This window comes from Thamnophis elegans, chromosome 7 (assembly GCF_009769535.1).
Source record: "Thamnophis elegans isolate rThaEle1 chromosome 7, rThaEle1.pri, whole genome shotgun sequence".
Classification (NCBI taxonomy): Eukaryota; Metazoa; Chordata; class Lepidosauria; order Squamata; family Colubridae; genus Thamnophis; species Thamnophis elegans.
The window spans coordinates 2,131,452-2,150,897 of record NC_045547.1 but is presented as its reverse complement, the minus strand read 5'-3'; the positions used below and the strand labels follow the sequence as shown (position 1 = coordinate 2,150,897).

The 19,446-nt window shown below is 44.8% G+C and overlaps 1 protein-coding gene and 1 long non-coding RNA gene across 2 annotated transcripts in view; both read left to right on the top strand.

Annotated features, from left to right (window-relative positions):
* The window catches only part of UBE2H (ubiquitin conjugating enzyme E2 H), a 57,537-nt gene extending 43,553 nt beyond the window's left edge, over window positions 1-13,984 (top strand). The window contains exons 3-7 of the mRNA XM_032220942.1: window positions 1,523-1,597; window positions 8,031-8,070; window positions 9,130-9,182; window positions 11,140-11,268; window positions 12,847-13,984. Coding sequence (XP_032076833.1) covers window positions 1,523-1,597; window positions 8,031-8,070; window positions 9,130-9,182; window positions 11,140-11,268; window positions 12,847-12,971 — 422 coding nt within the window. The 3' untranslated portion in view covers window positions 12,972-13,984. The remainder of the gene's footprint in view (window positions 1-1,522; window positions 1,598-8,030; window positions 8,071-9,129; window positions 9,183-11,139; window positions 11,269-12,846) is intronic.
* A 1,126-nt stretch (window positions 13,985-15,110) lies between these two features.
* Window positions 15,111-17,753, top strand: LOC116511125. Its single transcript, XR_004255721.1, has 2 exons — window positions 15,111-17,031; window positions 17,063-17,753. It is a non-coding gene; the product is annotated as an uncharacterized LOC116511125 (long non-coding RNA).
* The last annotated feature ends 1,693 nt before the right edge of the window (window positions 17,754-19,446 follow it).

The window sequence follows — 19,446 nt, the reverse complement described above, 5'->3', positions numbered from 1 at the left end:
ATCTTCTATCTACCTACCATCTATCATCTATTATCTATATATATCATCCATCTATCATCTATCTATCTATCATCTATCTATCTATCTATCTATTTTTTATCCCAATTATCTATCTATTCATCCATCTTCTTTCTATCCATCCATCTTCTATCTATCTACCATCTATCATCTATTATCTATATATATCATCCATCTATCATCTGTCTATCTATCTATCTATCTATCTATCTATCTATCTATCTATCTATTTCTTTATCCCAATTATCTATCTATCCATCCATCTTCTTTCTATCCATCATCTTCTATCTATCTACCATCTATCATCTATTATCTATATATATATATCATCCATCTATCATCCATCCATCCATCCATCCATCCATCCATCTATCTTATCTATCTATCTTATCTATCTATCTATCTATCTATCTATCTATCTATCTATCTATCTATCTATCTATCTATCTATCTATCGCCAAGCCTCCAAGTAACATGTCCCAAAAAATAAAGTCCAAGGCATCCATCTTCCTTTTCAAATCCATTTATTAGGAACAATAATCAAATCCCATCTATCTACAGACGCACCAAAAAAAAGTAGTGGCTTGTTTGATTCTTTCACAGCAGGTTTCAAAACAGCAAAATTTAAGAAGGAGGGAAAAATATTAAATGGAGGCGGATTCACGGAGTACCAGAGTTGGAAGGAAGAACCTTAAAGGTCTTCTAGTCCAACCCCCTGCAATTATAGAAAATTGAGAATAGTAGGTGGTTTTTGTTTTTAATTTAAACTAGATTTAGGGCTTCCAAAATTGATAATCTATAACTATCTTTGTTGATAAGGTGTTTAGGTCTGATAAGGTTTTACTGTCTTAATATCCCCATGCAGTGTTACTATTTTGATGCTTTACATTTATTTACAGTAATTCTTAATCCTGAGATTTGCAATTTATATGTAGTTAGTGCAATGTTTCTCAATCTTTGGCAGATTTAAGATGGATGGATTTCAACTCCCAGAATTCCCAAGCCAGCATGGCTGGCTGGGGAATTCTGGGAGTTGACATCCCTCCATCTTAAAGTTGCCAAGGTTGAGAATAGCAATAGCAATAGCAGTTAGACTTATATACCGCTTCATAGGGCTTTCAGCCCTCTCTAAGCGGTTTACAGAGTCAGCAAATCGCCCCCACAGTCTGGGTCCTCATTTCACCCACCTCGGAAGGATGGAAGGCTGAGTCAACCTTGACCCTTGAGCCGGTGAGATTAGAACCGCTGAACTGCAGATAACAGTCAGCTGAAGTGGCCTGCAGTACTGCACCCTAACCACTGCGCCACCTCGGCTCTAAAATGCTAAACTAGTAAAATGCTAAACTAGAAAAATGCTAAACTAGTAATGGAAGCTCTTTCTTTCCACCCTGTTTGTGAGAATTGGGTGTCTTGTCTTGTACGTCTAATTAAATAATCTTATATTGCAAAGCGTCAAGGAAATATACAACTAACCTTCCTTTTTTAAAATCTTTCAAAATTACAGCACCGTACGAAGGTGGCGTGTGGAAAGTTCGCGTGGACCTTCCTGACAAATACCCTTTCAAATCCCCATCTATAGGTAAGAGATGAAAAACTGTCATTTTTTTAAAAAAAAAGAAAAGAAGATCCATCTAAGACAAATTTGAAAGGCCAACAAGAGCAAGTTTAGAGTTCAGTTTATGAGGAACCCACTTAAAAACTTTTTTTAAAATGCTTATGACTTAAATAGGAGCCAGCCGTGTGCAGCAGCTGCCAAAAAAGCCAACACAGTTCTAGGCTGCATCAACAGAGAGAGAGAATCAAGATCACGTAAAGGGTTAATACCACTTTATAAGGCCTTGATAAGGCCACACTTGGAATATTTGCATCCAGTTTTGGTGGCCACGATGTAGAAAAGATGTGGAGACTCTAGAAAAAGTGCAGAGAAGAGCAAGAAAGAAGATTAGGGGACTGGAGACTAAAACATACGAAGAACAGTTGCAGGAACTGGGTATGTCTCGTTTAATGAAAAGAAGGACTAGGGGAGACATGATAGCAGTCTTCCAATATCTCAGGGGCTGCCCCAAAGAAGAGGGAGTCAAGCTATTCTCCAAGGCACCTGAGGGTAGAACGAGAAGCAATGGGTGGAAACTAATCAAGGAGAGAAGCAACTTGGAACTGAGGAGGAATTTCCTGACAGTTAGAACAATTAATCAGTGGAACAGAATTTGCCTCCAGAAGTTGTGAATGCCCCAACACTGGAAGTCTTTAAGAAGATGTTGGAGAGCCATTTGTCTGAAACGGTATAGGGTTTCCTGCCTAGGCAGGGGGTTGGACTAGAAGGCCTCCAAGGTCCCTTCCAACTCTGTTATTCTATTCTATTTTATTCTATGGATGGATGGATGGATGGAAGGAAGGAAGGAAGGAAGGAAGGAAGGAAGGAAGGAAGGAGCAAGGGAGGGAGGCATTCTCCAAGGCACCTGAGGGCAGAACGAGAAGCAATGGGTGGAAACTAATCAAGGAGAGAAGCAACTTAGAACTGAGGAGAAAATTCCTGACAGTGAGGACAATGAATCAGTGGAACAGAAGTTGCCTCCAGAAGTTGTGAATGCTCCAACACTGGAAGTCTTTAAGAAGATGTTGGATAATCATTTTTCTGAAGTGGCGTAAGCTCTCCTGCCTGAGCAGGGGGTTGGAGTGGAAGACCTCCAAGGTCCCTTCCAGCTCTGGTATTTTGTTAAAATCTGAAGCCGTGTTTTTCACGTTGGTTGAGGAATTCTGGGAGTTGAAGTCCACCCGTCTTAACCTTGCCAAGTTTGGGAGGGGGAAAACCCCCACTGATTTGATGGAATAATTTTTTGCTTGGGAACGTCAGAGTTAAACCTGAGCAAGGAAAAAGCTTTTCTGTCCCCAGGAAACTAATCCGATCGGGGGAATGTTGACCATGTTAGATGGCTCGATATAAATCTTTGGGTAGGTAGCAATAGCAATAGCAATTAGACTTATATACCGCTTCCTAGGGCTTCCAGCCCTCTCTAAGCGGTTTACAGAGTCAGCATATTTTCCCCCAACAACAATCTGGGTCCTCATTTTACCCACCTCGGAAGGATGGAAGGCTGAGTCAACCTTGAGCCAGTGAGATTTGAACAGCCGAACTGCAGAACTGCAGTCAGCTGAAGTAGCCTGCAGTGCTGCATTTAATCACTGCGCCACCTCGGCTCCTCAAGGTAGTCCTCGACTTACAACAGTACTTTTAATGACCGTCTGAAGTTACGACAACACTGGGGGGGAAAAGTGACTTGTGACCCTTTTATAACCATTGCAGCATCCCCAGGTCACGTGATCAAAACTCACCCGCTTGGCAACTGGCTCGTATTTATGACGGTCGCAACGTCCCCGGGGGTGTTTCACATCACCCCTCTTTTCGTCCATGGGGAAGCCAGATTCACTTAACGACCATGCTCCCCACTTAACAACTGCACCGATTCCCTTCACAACGGTGGCGAGAAAGGTGGTAAAAAAATGGGGCAATGTGGACTTGAGAACTAATGCCTCGCTTAGCAACGGAAATTGTGGACTCGGTTGCAGTCGTAAGCCGAGGACGACTTGGTTGCAGAGTCCTGGGTCCGAATGATCGCCCTTTGCGGGAGCCTTCCCAGCCAGCTCCCGACAAGCCAAGTTCAGCAGGATTTGCTTAACAACCATGGGATCCCCTTAACGACCGCAGCGATTTGCTCGAGAACCGTGCCCCCCCCCCCCAAAAAAAGAAAAAACATTTGGGCCCAGTTGTGGTCGTAAGTTGAGGAGTAGCTGTATTGGATTCCCGCACTCTGCTAAATCGCTTTTTTTAATTAAAAAAAATAACCTTTTAATCTTGCAAGGAGGCAAACTTCCAAAATTTACCCAAATCTCCCCTCTTGACCCAACGCAGCTCCTGCTGTCTTTTGAGTTCAGCCTGTTCAAATCCTGACGGAACGGTTTTGAGAGGCTTATAAAGACGCCTTCCTGTTAAATCACCCAAATCGAACCCTAATCTGCAGAGACGTGAAGAAGGTTCTCTTTATTCGCTTAGGGAAGCGGCTTAGATATATATGTGACCTGCACATCACACCCTTAAAAACATTTGAACTGGAATCAGGACACAGCTGGGGTTGCGTTTCCAGGCAGGGCTCAGCTGAGGCATCCTGGGAGTTGAAGTCCACACGGGTGCGGTGATGGAGAAAAGGCTGCTTTAGAGCAGCAGATTCGGACAGTGAGGAGGGTTGGGGAGGAACCTGGGTCAGTCCTGGAGTCTGGGAAGGGCTCTGAGGAGGGCTCTGTGTCGGAGGCAGAGAGGGGGCCAGGGCCGTCGGACAGTTATCAGCTGCCTTCGGAGTCGGACATCAGTGAGGCAGAAGAACAACTGGAGCCTGTTCCCAGTGTGCGCATACATAGAGTTGCCAGATGAACAGCTAAAGAACAGGGGTCGACTTGGGAGTGAGGCCACAGGTGGACGATGAATGGCCCCTCCCAGAGGATATAAGAGGAGCGACAGGGGAGTGGAGTTTGCAGGAGACCATTAGTTCGGTTCGTGACTCTCCGAGGCTCCTGGCCAAGTTTTGCAGATCTCGGCCTGGCAGCTCTCCAAGCCAGATAAGGTCTGTGACCGTAAATCCTCCTTTGAAAGACTTTGCTGGATGTGAAGGAGCAGAATTCACAGCAAATTGATAAAAGGTTGTTGTTTTTTTGTCGGGACCAGGAGTTTGCTCCATGGGAAGTCTCGGTCAGAACATCCGGCTTGCAGGGTGCTTAAATCTGGCCCCCCGGTGCCTCTGCCAGCAGAAACGGAGCTGGGGAAGGGGCCACGAGAACATATCTTGTTGCATTTCTTGTTCACACTTATTTTGATCGATATTGCTTTGCTATTCCCCCTCCCTTAGTTGAGTTGTGAGCCGCCCTGAGTCCCCTTTGGGGGAAAAGGGCGGCATATAAACAAAATAAACTTAACTTAACTTAAACTTAAGTGTGCCCCCAATGTCACAAAGAAGGCATTTAGCATGGCCTCCCTCTGAATGTTGATTCTGCTGCTCTTTACAAGCTTTAGGGAGCAGCGATTTAAAAAGGGCTTTATTTATTATATGTTTTTTTTTTCTTAATCTTGCCTTTTGTACTTTAGTTGGCAACAGTACTTAATACTCCTTCCTCCTCCTACTTTTCCCACAACAACGGTCCTGTGAAGTGGATTGGGCTGTGAAAAAAGAGACCAGCCTAAAAGTCTCCCAGCCAGCTCTCAGGCCTAAGATGGGACTAGAACTCACCATCTCCTGGTGATCGGCCCAAAGTCAGCTAGCTGGCTTTCATGGCTAAGGTGGAACTAGAACTCGCCATCTCCTGGTGATTGGCCCGAAGTCACTAGCCAGCTTCTGTGCCTAAATTGGGACTGGAACTCAGCGTCTCCTGGCGATAGGCCTGAAGTGACCTAGCCAGATTTCTAGGCTAAGGCAGGACTAGAATTCACCATCTCCCAGTGATTGGCCCAGAGTCAGCCAGCCAGATTTCATGGCTAAGGTGGAACTAGAACTCACCATCTCCTGGTGATTGGCCCGAAGTCACTAGCCAGCTTCTGTGCCTAAATTGGGACTGGAACTCACCGTCTCCTGGCGATAGGCCTGAAGTGACCTAGCCAGATTTCTAGGCTAAGGCAGGACTAGAATTCACCCATCTCCTCGTGCAGTGTTTCTCAACCTTGGCGACTTTCAGTCCTGTGGACTTCAACTCCCAGAATTCCCCCAGCCAGCTATGCTGGCTGGGGGATTCTGGGAGTTGAAGTCCAAAGGACTGAAAGTCGCCAAGGTTGAGAAACACTGTCCTAGTGATTGGCCCAGCCAGCCAGCTTTCATGGCTAAGGTGAAACTAGAACTCACCATCTCCTGGTGATTGGCCCAAAGCCACTAGCCAGCTCTCAGGCCTAAGTTGGGACTGGAACTCCCTGTCTCCTGGTGATTGGCCAACCGGCTTTCATGGCTAAGGCGGTACTAGAACTCACCATCTCCTCATGATTGGCCTAAAGTTACCCAGTTGACTTTCATCTCTTAAGGCAGGACTAGAACTCGCCATCTCCTGGCGATCGGCCCAAAGTCACCCATTCAGCTTCGGTGCCTAAGGCGGGACTAGAACTCACCCTCGCCTGCTTCCTCGGCAATCCCCTTTTTACCATTATACCAAACCGGCTTTAACCATTTCAGGTTTTTTTTAAAATTATTATTCAGGTGTAAGAGATTCGATCCGGGTACCTTAGCGAGTCTTTTGATCCCACTCTTCCGCCCCGTGTTTTAATTTCAAGATATTTGACCATCTGCTGAGCTCCAGGGCCCGGCCTCATCCCCAGGAGTGTATGGCTCAACCAACTGGAGTGTTACTTCCTTCGCTGTTGGAAATCTCAGATAATTTGCTTTAAAAAATAAAATAAAAAGCTTATTTAGATATATTCAGTCATTAATGCTGGAGTCTGTTTTCTGAACAGTTTCTCCTTAACCCGGCAATTCACCTCTGGAATCTACTGCCGGTTCTTTTGGTGGAAGTCCTCGACTTAAGACCATAAATTAAGCTCCAGATTTCCATCGTTCAGGAAAGCCGTTGTTAAGCGGGTTTCGCTCCAGGTTACGACCTTTCTCGCACACCGTTCTTAAGCGAATCTGGCTTTTCCCCGTCGACTTTGCTGGCCCGAAACTGATGGGCTGCAGAAGGGGGAAATCACATGATCCCAGGATCCTGCAACCCGTCGTAAGTACATGCCAGTGGCCAAAAAGCGGCCTGAATTTTAACCACGTGGCCGTGGGGATGCTGCAGGGGTCGTAAGTGCAAGGACTGGTTGTAAGTCGCCTTTTGCAGCCGTCTGTTGTAACTCCAGACCCGTCGCTAAACAGATTGTTGTAAGTCGAGGATTTCCTAAAATCTCGTGGTTTCAAGAACTGGAGAAATAGAGGAATGGGTTGACTCCAGAAATAAGGATGATGGCTATGAAAAAAAGGTGAGAGAGAGTCACTTAGCAGAGGTCTCCAAACATGGCAATTTTAAGACTTGTAAGGGGGTTGGACTAGAAGACCTCCAAGGCCCCTTCCAACTGTGTGATTCTCTTAATTCTGTACGGGGTTGGACTAGAAGACCTCCAAGTCCCCTTCCAACTGTGTGATTCTCTAATTCTGTAAGGGGGTTGGACTAGAAGACCTCCAAGGTCCCTTCCAACTGTGTGAGTCTCTAATTCTGTACAGGGGTTGGACTAGAAGACCTCCAAGGTCCCTTCCAACTGTGTGAGTCTCTAATTCTGTACGGGGGTTGGACTAGAAGGCCTCCAAGGTCCCTTCCAACTGTGTGATTCTCTAATTCTGTAAGGGGGTTGGACTAGAAGACCTCCAAGGTCCCTTCCAACTGTGTGATTCTCTTAATTCTGTACGGGGTTGGACTAGAAGACCTCCAAGGCCCCTTCCATCTGTGTGATTCTCTAATTCTGTAAGGGGGTTGGACTAGAAGACCTCAAAGATCCCTTCCAACTGTGTGAGTCTCTAATTCTGTACGGGGGTTGGACTAGAAGACCTCAAAGGTCCCTTCCAACTGTGTGATTCTCTAATTCTGTAAGGGGGTTGGACTAGAAGACCTCAAAGGTCCCTTCCAACTGTGTGATTCTCTTAATTCTGTACGGGGTTGGACTAGAAGACCTCTAAGGTCCCTTCCAACTGTGTGATTCTCTTAATTCTGTACAGGGGTTGGACTAGAAGACCTCCAAGGTCCCTTCCAACTGTGTGATTCTCTTAATTCTGTACAGGGGTTGGACTAGAAGACCTCCAAGGTCCCTTCCCACTCTCTTATCTTGAGGAATTCTGGGAGTTAAAAGTTCACAAATCTTAAAAGTTATCAAGCTGGGAGATCCCTGATTTAGAGAACAGGATTCAAGATGATATTTTCCCCCCCCCTTTCTATCTCCTTTCGGCAAATGCTGAATTTTTGTTTGAATGTGAAGCCGTCTTAACACCCCTTGCGTTTTCTCTCCTCTTTAGGATTCATGAATAAAATTTTTCATCCCAACATCGACGAAGCGTAAGTGACTTTCGTTTGCGTTGACATGGTGTTTTGTTGGAGGTGGGAATGAAGTTTGGTTCCTAAATTTCTCCAGGCCTACAACAGGAGGTGTAAAAATATATGTAAAGGCGTAGTTTTCAACCTTGGGGACCTTAAGATGGGGGGGACTTGAGCTCCCAGAATTCCCCAGCCAGCTATGCTGGCTGGGGAATTCTGGGAGCTGAAGTCCCCCCCATCTTAACGTCCCCAAGGTTGAGAAACACTGACTTAAAAGAGATTTTAAGCATATTTTTTTTATTCAAGGAGCTAAACTGATCTCCCAACTTCGTGAAATACGGGATCTTGGCTTCGGATAAACCTTGCTAGTCTTAGACAGATACCGGAAGTGACTTGGCTTATGAGTTATTTTTAAAATGCCAACTGGGAGCGCAGCTGTCACAACCTATTAACTCACCTTGAGTTGATTTTAAAGGCAGTCTCCTGGCGCCCGCAGCTCTGTCGGATACGAAGGGCCGGAATTTGGCATCAAGGAGAGCCATGCCAGCTTCCCTTTCCTCTGGCGTCATCTTTACGCCCAGATGTCTTAATTGCAAATTTTTTTAAAAATTTAAAAATCGCAGCTTAGCCGTGGTGGGAGATAGTTTTCCCGGAGGAAAGGAACCAGTTTCCTTTCTGAAAATCGGGGCCTGCAACTAGCCGTTTTTATACAATGCCTATTTAGGCCAAAAAAAAAACCCACACCTCCCAAATTTCAACCTAGCCCGCATCTGGAATTCAGGAACAGCTGTGCAATTTTTTTTTCTCCCAAATCCACTATGTTTGGTGGTATTTAGGATAGAAACCTCGCTTAATCTGCACCCTGCTTTATTTTAAACTATCCGATAACCCAGCAATCCGTGGGTATTTATTTATAGGGAATCACTGTGTGATTCTCTAATTCTATATGGGGTTGGACTAGAAGACCTCCAAGGTCCCTTCCAACTGCGTGATCAGGCCAGCTGCTGCTCTTAACTACCATGGGGCAAAGGGCAGGGTTGAGCTGCCATTCAACTATTCTTATTTGATTTTTTTTTCCAGGTCAGGAACTGTATGTCTAGATGTAATTAATCAGACTTGGACAGCTCTCTACGGTGAGTTTTTTTAAAACGAGAAATTGTGGCTGGTTTGTAAAATGTAGCAGTAAAGTGTATCCCTCCCTTGCCTTTAGAAAGTCAAGATGACAGCCACAAGGATGGAATCAAACAACACACACACACACACAACACGGCGCAGAAAAGGGCTTGGTGTGCGCCCTTGTGCCTACCATCTTCACACTAAAGTTTCATTTATTTTATTGTCGTTGCACCTGGTACAACGAAGTTAAATGCGCCCTCTTCAGGGTGCATCACACATAACCGGGAAAACACAATAAAATAATTATATATTTAATGTTACACGTAACAACGGCAGCTGGAATTACGTATGCACAAAGTTGGCAAAACGCAAGCAGACCTACAGATGAAGTGATAACAAAGAAAATATTAAGAGTGTGCCGAAATGGACAGGTTAAAAATGGAAAAGATAAAGGAGAAACGGGGACTTATGGTATAACTGGCTAGATAATAGATGCAGAGATTAGAAAGTTAATAATGAAAGAAGATTAACAAACTAGAACCAAATACAGGTATAATGCTGCATAGAAGAATATATATTGCAAGTAATGTCATTATCGGACTGTACACAACTGTAAATTAAAATGTATAGTGATAAATGTATAGAGTGTTAAGTTATAACCGTGGAAACAATGGACACAATTATGATGTGCAATATTATGTATTTAAAAAGAGACAATACTATATGACTTAAGAGAATATTGGCAGTGATTGGGGTGTGTAACATCATGTATATTTAAAAAGGATTTGATAATCCATTTCACCCACCTCGGATAATCCTTGTGATACTTAATTGTGTATCCATGGTAAATTAAGCAATTCCATGACCATCTTATCTCAGTGCCTGGAGGCTACGAGGGGATGTAGAAATGAAATCGTGATGTAGAATAAAGGAAAATGTACAATATATTTTTTTTAAAGAAAACTATAAAAAGAAAACACAAGCACGCATCCCTCACTATCCACACAACTGAATTGAAAACCTCTGATACTGCATTATTATTGCACTATACAGACAGACAGACAGACAGACAGACAGACAGACAGACAGACAGACAGATAGATAGATAGATAGATACGGATGAATAGAGAGAGAGATATGGATGAATAGAGATGATAGATAGATAGATAGATAGATAGATAGATAGATAGATAGATAGATAGATAGATGATAGATAGATAGATAGATAGATAGATAGATGATAGATACGGATGAATAGATAGATAGATACGGATGAATATAGATAGATAGATAGATAGATAGATAGATAGATAGATAGATAGATAGATAGATACGGATGAATAGAGATAGATAGATACGGATGAATAGAGATAGATAGATACAGATGAATAGAGATAGATAGATAGATAGATAGATAGATAGATAGATAGATAGATAGATAGATAGATAATAGATACGGATGAATAGAGATAGATAGATAGATAGATAGATAGATAGATAGATAGATAGATGATAGATAGATAGATAGATAGATAGATAGATAGATAGATAGATAGATAGATAGGAAGAAGATTGTAAAATTAAATACAAACACAAAAGGGGGAAAGTTTTCCCACCCACCTGGGAATTCAAGTCCTGGGAATTCCAAGATGGGAAGGGGGACACACCATAAGCCGTATTCCGCATCCTTTCTTGGGGTGGGGTGGGGGTTTCCCCCTTTAAAAAAAAGATTATCGTAGAATTAAATACAGGTACAAGCGAAGAGGGAGAAAGTTGGAGAAAGAGAAGGGAAAATGCCAAAAGAGGTTCATAAAGTAAGAAAGAGAAAAAGGTTCAACTCCCAACTTTCCTCAGGGGAGTAAAATATTGGAAAGCGTGGCACCGTCTCTGCGCTGCGTTTCAAGCCCTTTCTGTGCCCTCTAAGCCTCCCGAACTGTCAGAGCCTAAGGCTTCGTTTTCTGTCCACTTTTCCAGATCTTACCAATATATTTGAGTCGTTCCTGCCCCAGTTGTTGGCCTATCCCAACCCCATAGACCCCCTCAATGGAGACGCCGCAGCCATGTACCTTCACCGACCAGAAGAATACAAGCAGAAAATTAAAGGTAAGGACGCTTAGGAGGAACATCGACAGGTGGCCCTCAGTTTATGACTGAACGGCAGGTAGTCCTCGACTTAACGACCACGGGCGAGGCCCAGATTTCAGTTGCGAAGCAAGGCAGCGGTGTGTGTCCTGCCTCATTTTACAACTTACGTTCTTGCCACAATTGTTAAGCGAATCACTGCAGCTGTTAAGTGAATCACAGGGTCGTTAAGCGAATCCAAATCCCCTCCCCTCCCGTTGACTTTGCTGATCAGAAGGTCGCAAAAGAGGATCATAAATATGAGCCATATTTGCCAAGCGTCCGAATTTTGATCAGGGATGCCGCAACGGTCGTTAAGTGTGAAAAGATGTCATAAGTCACCTTTTTCCAGGGCCGGTCGCTAGTCAAAGAGTTGTAAGTTGAGTCTTTGAACGACATTCCTGTAAAAATACCCCCATTTAAGCTATTGTCTTTTGCACTTTTATGTTTTTGTAGTGTTGCATGTATATAGTTTTATCTTTTAATATTGTAAACCTGCCCAGAGTTAAATCTCTGGTAAACCAATACATTTGAAAGAGAGAGAGAGAGAGAGAGAGAAAGAGAGAGATCACATAGATAGAAGAGGGAAGGACGGAGATGACAGACGGATAGATGGATGGGTGAGTGGGTAGGTCGAGAGAGAGAGATGATAGGAATGGATGGGTTGATGAAGAGAGAGAGATGATAGAGACGGATGGATTGGAGTAGGTGTGGATGGAGGATAGATGGATGGATGAAGAGAAAGATGAGAGAGAGAGATGATAGAAATGGATGGATGGAAAGAGATGATAGAGATGGATGGATGGATGGATAGATAGATGGATGGATGAAGAGAGATGAGAAAGAAAGATGATAGAAATGGATGGATGGATGGAAAGAGATGATAAAGATGGATAGATGGATGGATGGATGAAGAGAGAGATGAGAGAGATTGATGGATGTTTGTGTGTGGATGGAGGATAGATGGATGAATGAATAGAGAGATGAGAGGGAAAGATGATAGAAATGGATGGATGGATGGATGGATGGAAAGAGAGAGATAGCAATAGCAGTTAGACTTATATAGCGCTTCATGGGGCTTTCAGCCCTCTCTAAGCGGTTTACAGAGTCAGCATATCGCCCCCAACAACAATCCGGGTCCTCATTTCACCCACCTCCGAAGGATGGAAGGCTGAGTCAACCCTGAGCCGGTGAGATTTGAACCACTGAACTGCAGATAACAGATAGAAATGGATGGATGGATGGAAAGAGATGATAAAGATGGATGGATGATGGATAGATGGATGGATGGAAAGAGAGATGATAGAGATGGATGGATGGATGGATGAAGAGAGAGATGAGAGAGAGAGCTGGGTGGATGGGTAGGAAGGTAGGTAGGTAGGTAGAGAGATGACAAAGAGAGGTAGAGAGAGAGAGAGAGAGAAAGAAAAATCGAGAAGATAGAGAGATTGAGAGATAGATGATAGAAATGGATGGATGGACAGATGGATTTTGTAAGATCTTGGACCATCGGAGTTGACGTTTACCTCTGTTTTCTCCTTCCTCCTCCTCTTCCTCCAGAATACATTCAGAAATATGCAACAGAGGAAGCCCTCAAAGAGCAGGAAGAAGGGACCGGCGACAGCTCTTCGGAGAGCTCCATGTCTGACTTTTCAGAGGATGAGGCCCAGGACATGGAATTGTAGTAGGAGCTGCCTCCTGCTTCCTCGGAGAGACTTGGCTTCCTAACCATGCGCTGAGGAAGAAGCAGACTTATAACATTCATATTTAAACAAAGCAATTTTTTATTACTAAACAAGGTTTTTATGAATAATAGCATTCAGATATATATACATATATATATATCACCCTTTAGATCTTGATTTTTCTTTTTTTTTCTTTTTTGGTCATTTCTTGAGAGCCTCCCCTTCCCCACCCCTCCCAAAAAAAAAAAATGCATCGCGGTGCGTTTCCGACATTCCACTTGGTAGCAATATGAACACCCCCCCCCCCCGGTGCATGCTTGCATCTTATCTTCGTGATTCCATTTCAGCTGAGTTCAAACCTCCCCTTTCCCCCCCCTGCCCTTCCCCACCCCACCCCCCAAAATCCGTTGCTTCGCTCGGGAGGGAAACCGGATAATGCCTCCCCCCTCCCCAATTTTTTAATTTTTAAACTTCGCTCTCTGTTTTTTTTCCCCTTTTTTTCCTCCTTTCTTTCTTTTCTTTTTTTTTTTCCCAAGTCGAGCGTTCCAAAGACAAGCAAAGACACCCTTGGATGCAAACGCGGAACAGCACTTTGAGAATGTAAAAGTAGAAGGTTTTTTGGGGGGGGGAGGGGCGGGGAAGGGAGGGGGGACGCGTGCGATTTAATCGATGGAAAATGATAAGGCCGTGAAGTCAACGGTGCTTCGTTGTTTGTTTATTTTATTTTTTTCAGCCTGGCTGCTTTATTCGAAAAAGCCTTTTTTGGATGGAGTTCACCTTTTCAATTTTTCATTCTTCTTCTTCCCCCTCCCCTTTTTTTTGGTGTGGTCTTTCAAAGAGCAAGACCCCCCAACCGGAGCCACCAATCGAATGCATGGAGTTTCTTCTTGACGTGTCCGATTTTTTTTTTGTTTACGAAGCAGCTGTGAAATTTCCCTTAACGGACTTCCTGTCTGCTTAGAACTGGTGATGGCGGTGATGATGCTACTGGTGTGTGTGGTTTTTTTTTTTTTTAAAAAAAGTTTGGCCAGGGGAGGGGAGGAAGGGGGGGAGAAAGGTTGGAAGGACCAGCGTGGGAAGTCAAAGGCAGCCGTTCGTCTTCCTCTGGAGTCTTGGTCTTCTCTTTTCCGAGGGTTCGAGGAAGCGAGCCAGTCCTGTCCCAAGGGGCGGTGAGATGGTCTCTTAACTCAGACTACCTTGAACCCAGTCCATTCTGGTCCTCTTTATCCAAACCACCAGCAGTAGGGGTTCTACATACAACTCTCTCACTCCCTCTCGCTCTCTTGAGACCCTCTGCAAACACCGTCCAGGTGAACATCTGGAAGAGCTTTCGGCTCCAGGTGGATTTGACCAAAGTGCTGTCCGAGCAGCTGAAAAAGGCACTTGGTTGGTAACGCTCTCCTCACCACCTCACTCACCTCTCGCCATCCCTTCCTCTCTGTTTCGCCGTGAGCTGGCCAGAAATTTCCACCACGCTGGGCGGGACGCCGCGCGCCTTTTGAAGAAGGTGGGGTGGGGGATTAATATCGAAGGAGGCGTCCGAGGGCCTCCAGATTTCCTCCTTTCCTTGACGAATTGACTTCCTGACAGCTCCGTACCGCCCTTCCCCTTCGACAGGGGAGGGTCAAGAGCCTTCGGCCAGAAATGATGATGGTTGTCTATGGTTGATAGCGAGAAGGTCCCCTTGAGATGGAGCTTCCACCCTGGCGAGGTTGTCCCCTTGAGATGGATGTTGCTTCCTCTGGATTTCTAGAGATTTAGGGGCGGGGGGGTTGGGGACGATGATTGAGTTGAGGCCTTGGTGCATCTTCTAGTAGCGTCATCAGAACTTGGGTGAATCAAGAAGAACGTTGACTGTCGAGAGAATGGCGTCCTTCTCTTCCTTTCCACCCGTTCCTTCTTAAATGCCATCGGAGTTTGAAATTGGGGAGTTTGTGGGTGCGTAGGTGTGTGTGTGTGTGTGTGTTGGGGATGGCAAGCTGATGGAACGAATCGGATCGTCAACCGCAATCCCTTCACTTCCTTCCTTTCCCATCTCCTTCCTTCCTTCCTTTCCCATCTCCTTCCTTTCCCATCTCCTTCCTTTCTTCCTTTCCCATCTTCCTTTCCCATCTCCTTCCTTTCTTCCTTTCCCATCTCCTTCCTTCCTTTCCCATCTTCCTTTCCCATCTCCTTCCTTCCTTCCTTCCCCATCTTCCTTCCTTCCTTCCCCACGTGGAAAAAGAGCTGTAAAGTAGATATTGAATCGGCACGATGATTTTCACTCGATTAAAGCAAAAAGCTTGATTGCATCTTGGGGGTGGAGAGCGAGGGGGGGGGAAATCCAATGACCCTCAAAAATTATTCACAGTCGTCTCTTTTTTTCCTTGAAAATGTCAGGGGGGGGGGGGAAGCCGTGATATTGGAATTGTGGTGAGCAGCTGAACCGACAGTGGAATACGAGACCCTCGGGGGGTTCTTTGTTTTTTGTCACTCTCGATCTTGATGGAAGATGAGAAGGATCTTTAAAACTCCGCGTTTCTCCATTTGGGCCGCTTTGAAGATGGGGGGGGGAGAGGACTTCAACTCCCAGAATTCCCCAGCGGGGAATTCTGGGGAGTTGAAGTCCTCTCCCCCCCCCCCATCTTCAAAGCGGCCCAAATGGAGGAAAACTGAATTTTGACCTCCTGTCCCTCTCCTGGCGCCCTCCTGAATTCGCCACCCCCATCCCCATCCTCCCCAGCCGGCAGGGAGGAGTGCACGATGGGCTTGGTCTGCCTTAAATGTGCTGCTAATTGGTTGACCTGTGCAATGATCTCTAGATTTTGAGTGCCAAGCTATCTATCATGGTAGGACTACCACTTTTGAGCAAAAATAAACCATTCTCCTCCTCCCCTCCCCTCCGAGATTGTACATATATAGAGATAGATAGATATATTAATACGCTAGTGTTCTAATTTCCCTTCACGAAGGCAAACCTTTTCTCTCCCCCCCCCCCCCGAAACAATAAAGTGTGATATTTTGAGATTTTTGACCGCTCATAAATTATTATTTTTTTTTAAACCCCCTACCTCCGCCCAAGCAGAAACCACAATTCTGGTTTTAATTAAGGAGCGAAAACTAACCCACATTTCCGATAGAAAGATGACTCGCCATTGTCTGCCCCCCTGCCACCTCCCGAAATTAGCCCTGCCAACTCTCTTGATTCGCGAAGGTCCTTTTGGGGCATCTCCTCTCTTGAACATTCATGGCTGGGATGAAGGTTGAAGGTGGTCCTCCTTTCTGAAATTTAGTTCTTGGAGGTAGATATCCCACGCGGATGCAGGGACGCACGCACCCCGTGGCAAACCTTTCCGACGTCCCTTGGCGTAGCGTTGAGTTGACCCAGCGATTAGGGTTGGCCAAAGGTTGGTGAGAGGGAGCTTAAAGGAGACACTTGGTGAGGAAACATCTCAGCAGCTTTGACTTAGAACGGAGAAGGTTTCAGCTCAGTCTCCTTCCCATCCTTGATCTTGAGACAAGTTGGCACCTTCTCCATTTCCTTTCTCCGGGTGGTTTAATCGCCAACATTGTCTTCATTTCACGACACCGTCATCCAAACCGCCAACCGTCGGCGGAGCTGACATCCCTCTTCAGACGGCCTTGTTGAGATGACGATCCATAGTTGACCGTGACTGAACGAATTCCTCGGAATGTCTTGCTTTCCGTCTGGGACGCTTCCCGCATCCTTTTCGAATTGCAAACTAGACCTGTCTTCAGGGGGACCGGGGACTATTTTCTGGAGGCCACCAAACTTTTATCCATCTCTTCACCACCTTCCCCGATTCATCTGTCGAGCAACCTTCTCAAGCCGCTCTTGACTTTAGCAAGTTAAAAATAATGCGACGCCACAAGTCACACTGACTAGATGAGCCTTTGATTCAAGTTGGAGATTTTGTATTTTGTGGTTCGGAGGAGAGATGGGTCTTCCTGAGAACTTCAGTGAAGGTCTCCTGGATGTTTTGAGAACTTCAGTGAGGTTCTCCTGGATGGTTTGAGAACTTCAGTGAGTTCTCCTGGATGGTTTGAGAACTTCAGTGAGGTTCTCCTGGAGCTTTGAGAACTTCAGTGAGGTTCTCCTGGATTGTTTGAGAACTTCAGTGGGTCCTCCTGGATGGTTTGAGAACTTCAGAGAAGTTCTCCTGGATGGTTTGAGAACATCAGTGAAGGTCTCCTGGATGCTTTGAGAACTTCAATGAAGTTCTGGATGGTTTGAGAACTTCAGAGAAGTTCTCCTGGATGATTGTTTGGTTGGTTGATTGGTGTCTTTCGCAGTGAAGAGGAGATTTGGACGAGACAAATGGAAAATATTTCAGCTTTGGGTGTCCTTCAGCTCAGATTTGGGAACGAGGGGTGGTTGCCGCATCGTGTGCCATTCCAGTTTGGGATCTGGGGCGTCGCCTTCTTGCGTGTGTGGGGGTGGGGGGGAACGGATGCCCCCTTAAAAATTGCCAGGTGTTTGTTTTTTTTTTAAGTTTTTGCTTAATTTCCCGGAGTGTATTTGGTACATTGTGTGAATACTTGAAGAGGTCAAATGGGATGCCTGGGCCCTTCCCCTTGGCTGCCCAACTCTCCTCTGCCCTCTTCCCCTTCTTGGCATTGCGATGATGCGGCTGGCGGCGGCGTTGAGGGTGGTGGGTGGGCAGAAACACACACACACCCCCGTGGCGAATGCCTCTTCTAAGGATTATAACCTCTCAGAATAGTTGTGTATAATTAAAGAAACTGTAAACTTTTTAAAAAATAAAATATGTATATACCTTGGCCCCTTTGGACTGGTAGTAATTCCTGCGAGCGGGATTAAAACCTTGAGTACTTTTCTGCTTTTTTTTTTTTTAAAAAAAGGGTCCTCGGTTTATAACGAAAAAAGAGGCTTACAAGTCCTCGCACTTACGGACTCTTGGCTCATCCCGACGTTCATGGAATCAAAAAATTTGGGGTGCATAGTAATCGGCACATCTTTACAAATGACGGCAGTATCCCAGGGGGGTCACGTAATCACTATTGGGGACCTTACCCAGATAATTTCTGACAATTAGTGTTAATGGGGGAAACTGGATTCGTTTAGCGACCGCCTGATTCACTTAACAACTGCAGGGATTCACTTAACAACTGGGGCAAAACGACCATAACACATGGGACGAGTCCCTTAACAGCCACTTCGCTTCATTGTGGAAATTCTGGTTGCCATACTGGTCTTAAGTGGAGGACTACAGTTTTCCTAAAACGTAACATACAAACACGGATACTCCGGATTTACTAGCAGCTGCCACTGTGGTTCTATGTTTGAGGAGGTGGGTGCGTTTTCGGGGATTATTGATTGGTGGGGTTCGTGCATTGCCTGAAGCAGGGTTTAAATAATCTTTTCTGCAGACGAATACCTTTTGGGGTGATTTTTATTATTATTAGAAGCAAGCCAGGCCTTGAAAGAGGCAGGCTGGTTTTCAATTTGAAGCAGGCAGAACTAAATATTTAGGAATATTTATTTATGAGAAGAAACGTTTGGCTGGGAAAATAGGCTTAAAAAGATCTCGCGGAGGCTTAAGAAGCCAGCTTTCGGCAGCGAAATAACGAAACCAGGTCAAAATGGATTTCAACAGTCTTAATCTTAGGGGGACAGAAATCCATGGAGACCCCCTGCAATTCCGGGATTAAGCTGGCGATGAGCTTTAATGCAATTCATTTGGTTTTTACCTTAAATCAGTTGCGTGAACCGCTGATTCATCAAGATGCTACGAAGGAAGCTAAGAAAAAAATCTTTTCTAGAAAAAAAGGAATAGAAAGGAAGTCTTCCAATATTTTGAGGGGCTGCCACAAAGAGGAGGGGGTCAACTTATTCCCCAAAGCACCTGAAGGGCAGGACAAGAAGCACCGGGTGGAAACTCATCAAGGAGAGGAGCAACCTGGAATTTGGGAAAAATGTCCTAACGGTGAGAACTATTAACCAGTGGAACAGCTTGCCACCAGAAGTTGCATGGACTTCATCACTGGAGGTTTTTAGAAAGAGACTGGGCAACCACTTGTCTGAAATGGTCTAGGTTCTCTTGCTGGAGCAAGGGGTTGGACTAGATGACCTCCAAGATCCCTTCCAGGCCTAGGTCTCTATGATTGCATAAGACATATAGGAGGGAGGGAGGGATATATATGAGAGAGAGAGATGATATATAGATGATAGATATGTTATAGATGGTAGGTGGGTGGGTGGGTGGATGGATGGATGGATGGATGGATAGATGGATGGATTAGATCAATAGATAGTAGATAGAAAATAGAAAGAAAGAAAATAATAGATAAATAAGATGGATGGTAGGTAGGTAGATAGATATAGATAGATGATAGATAGATAGATAGATAGATAGATAGATAGATAGATAGATAGATAGATAGATAGATAGATAGAAGATAGATTAGATAAATAATAGATAGAAAATAATAGATAGATAGATAGATAGATAGA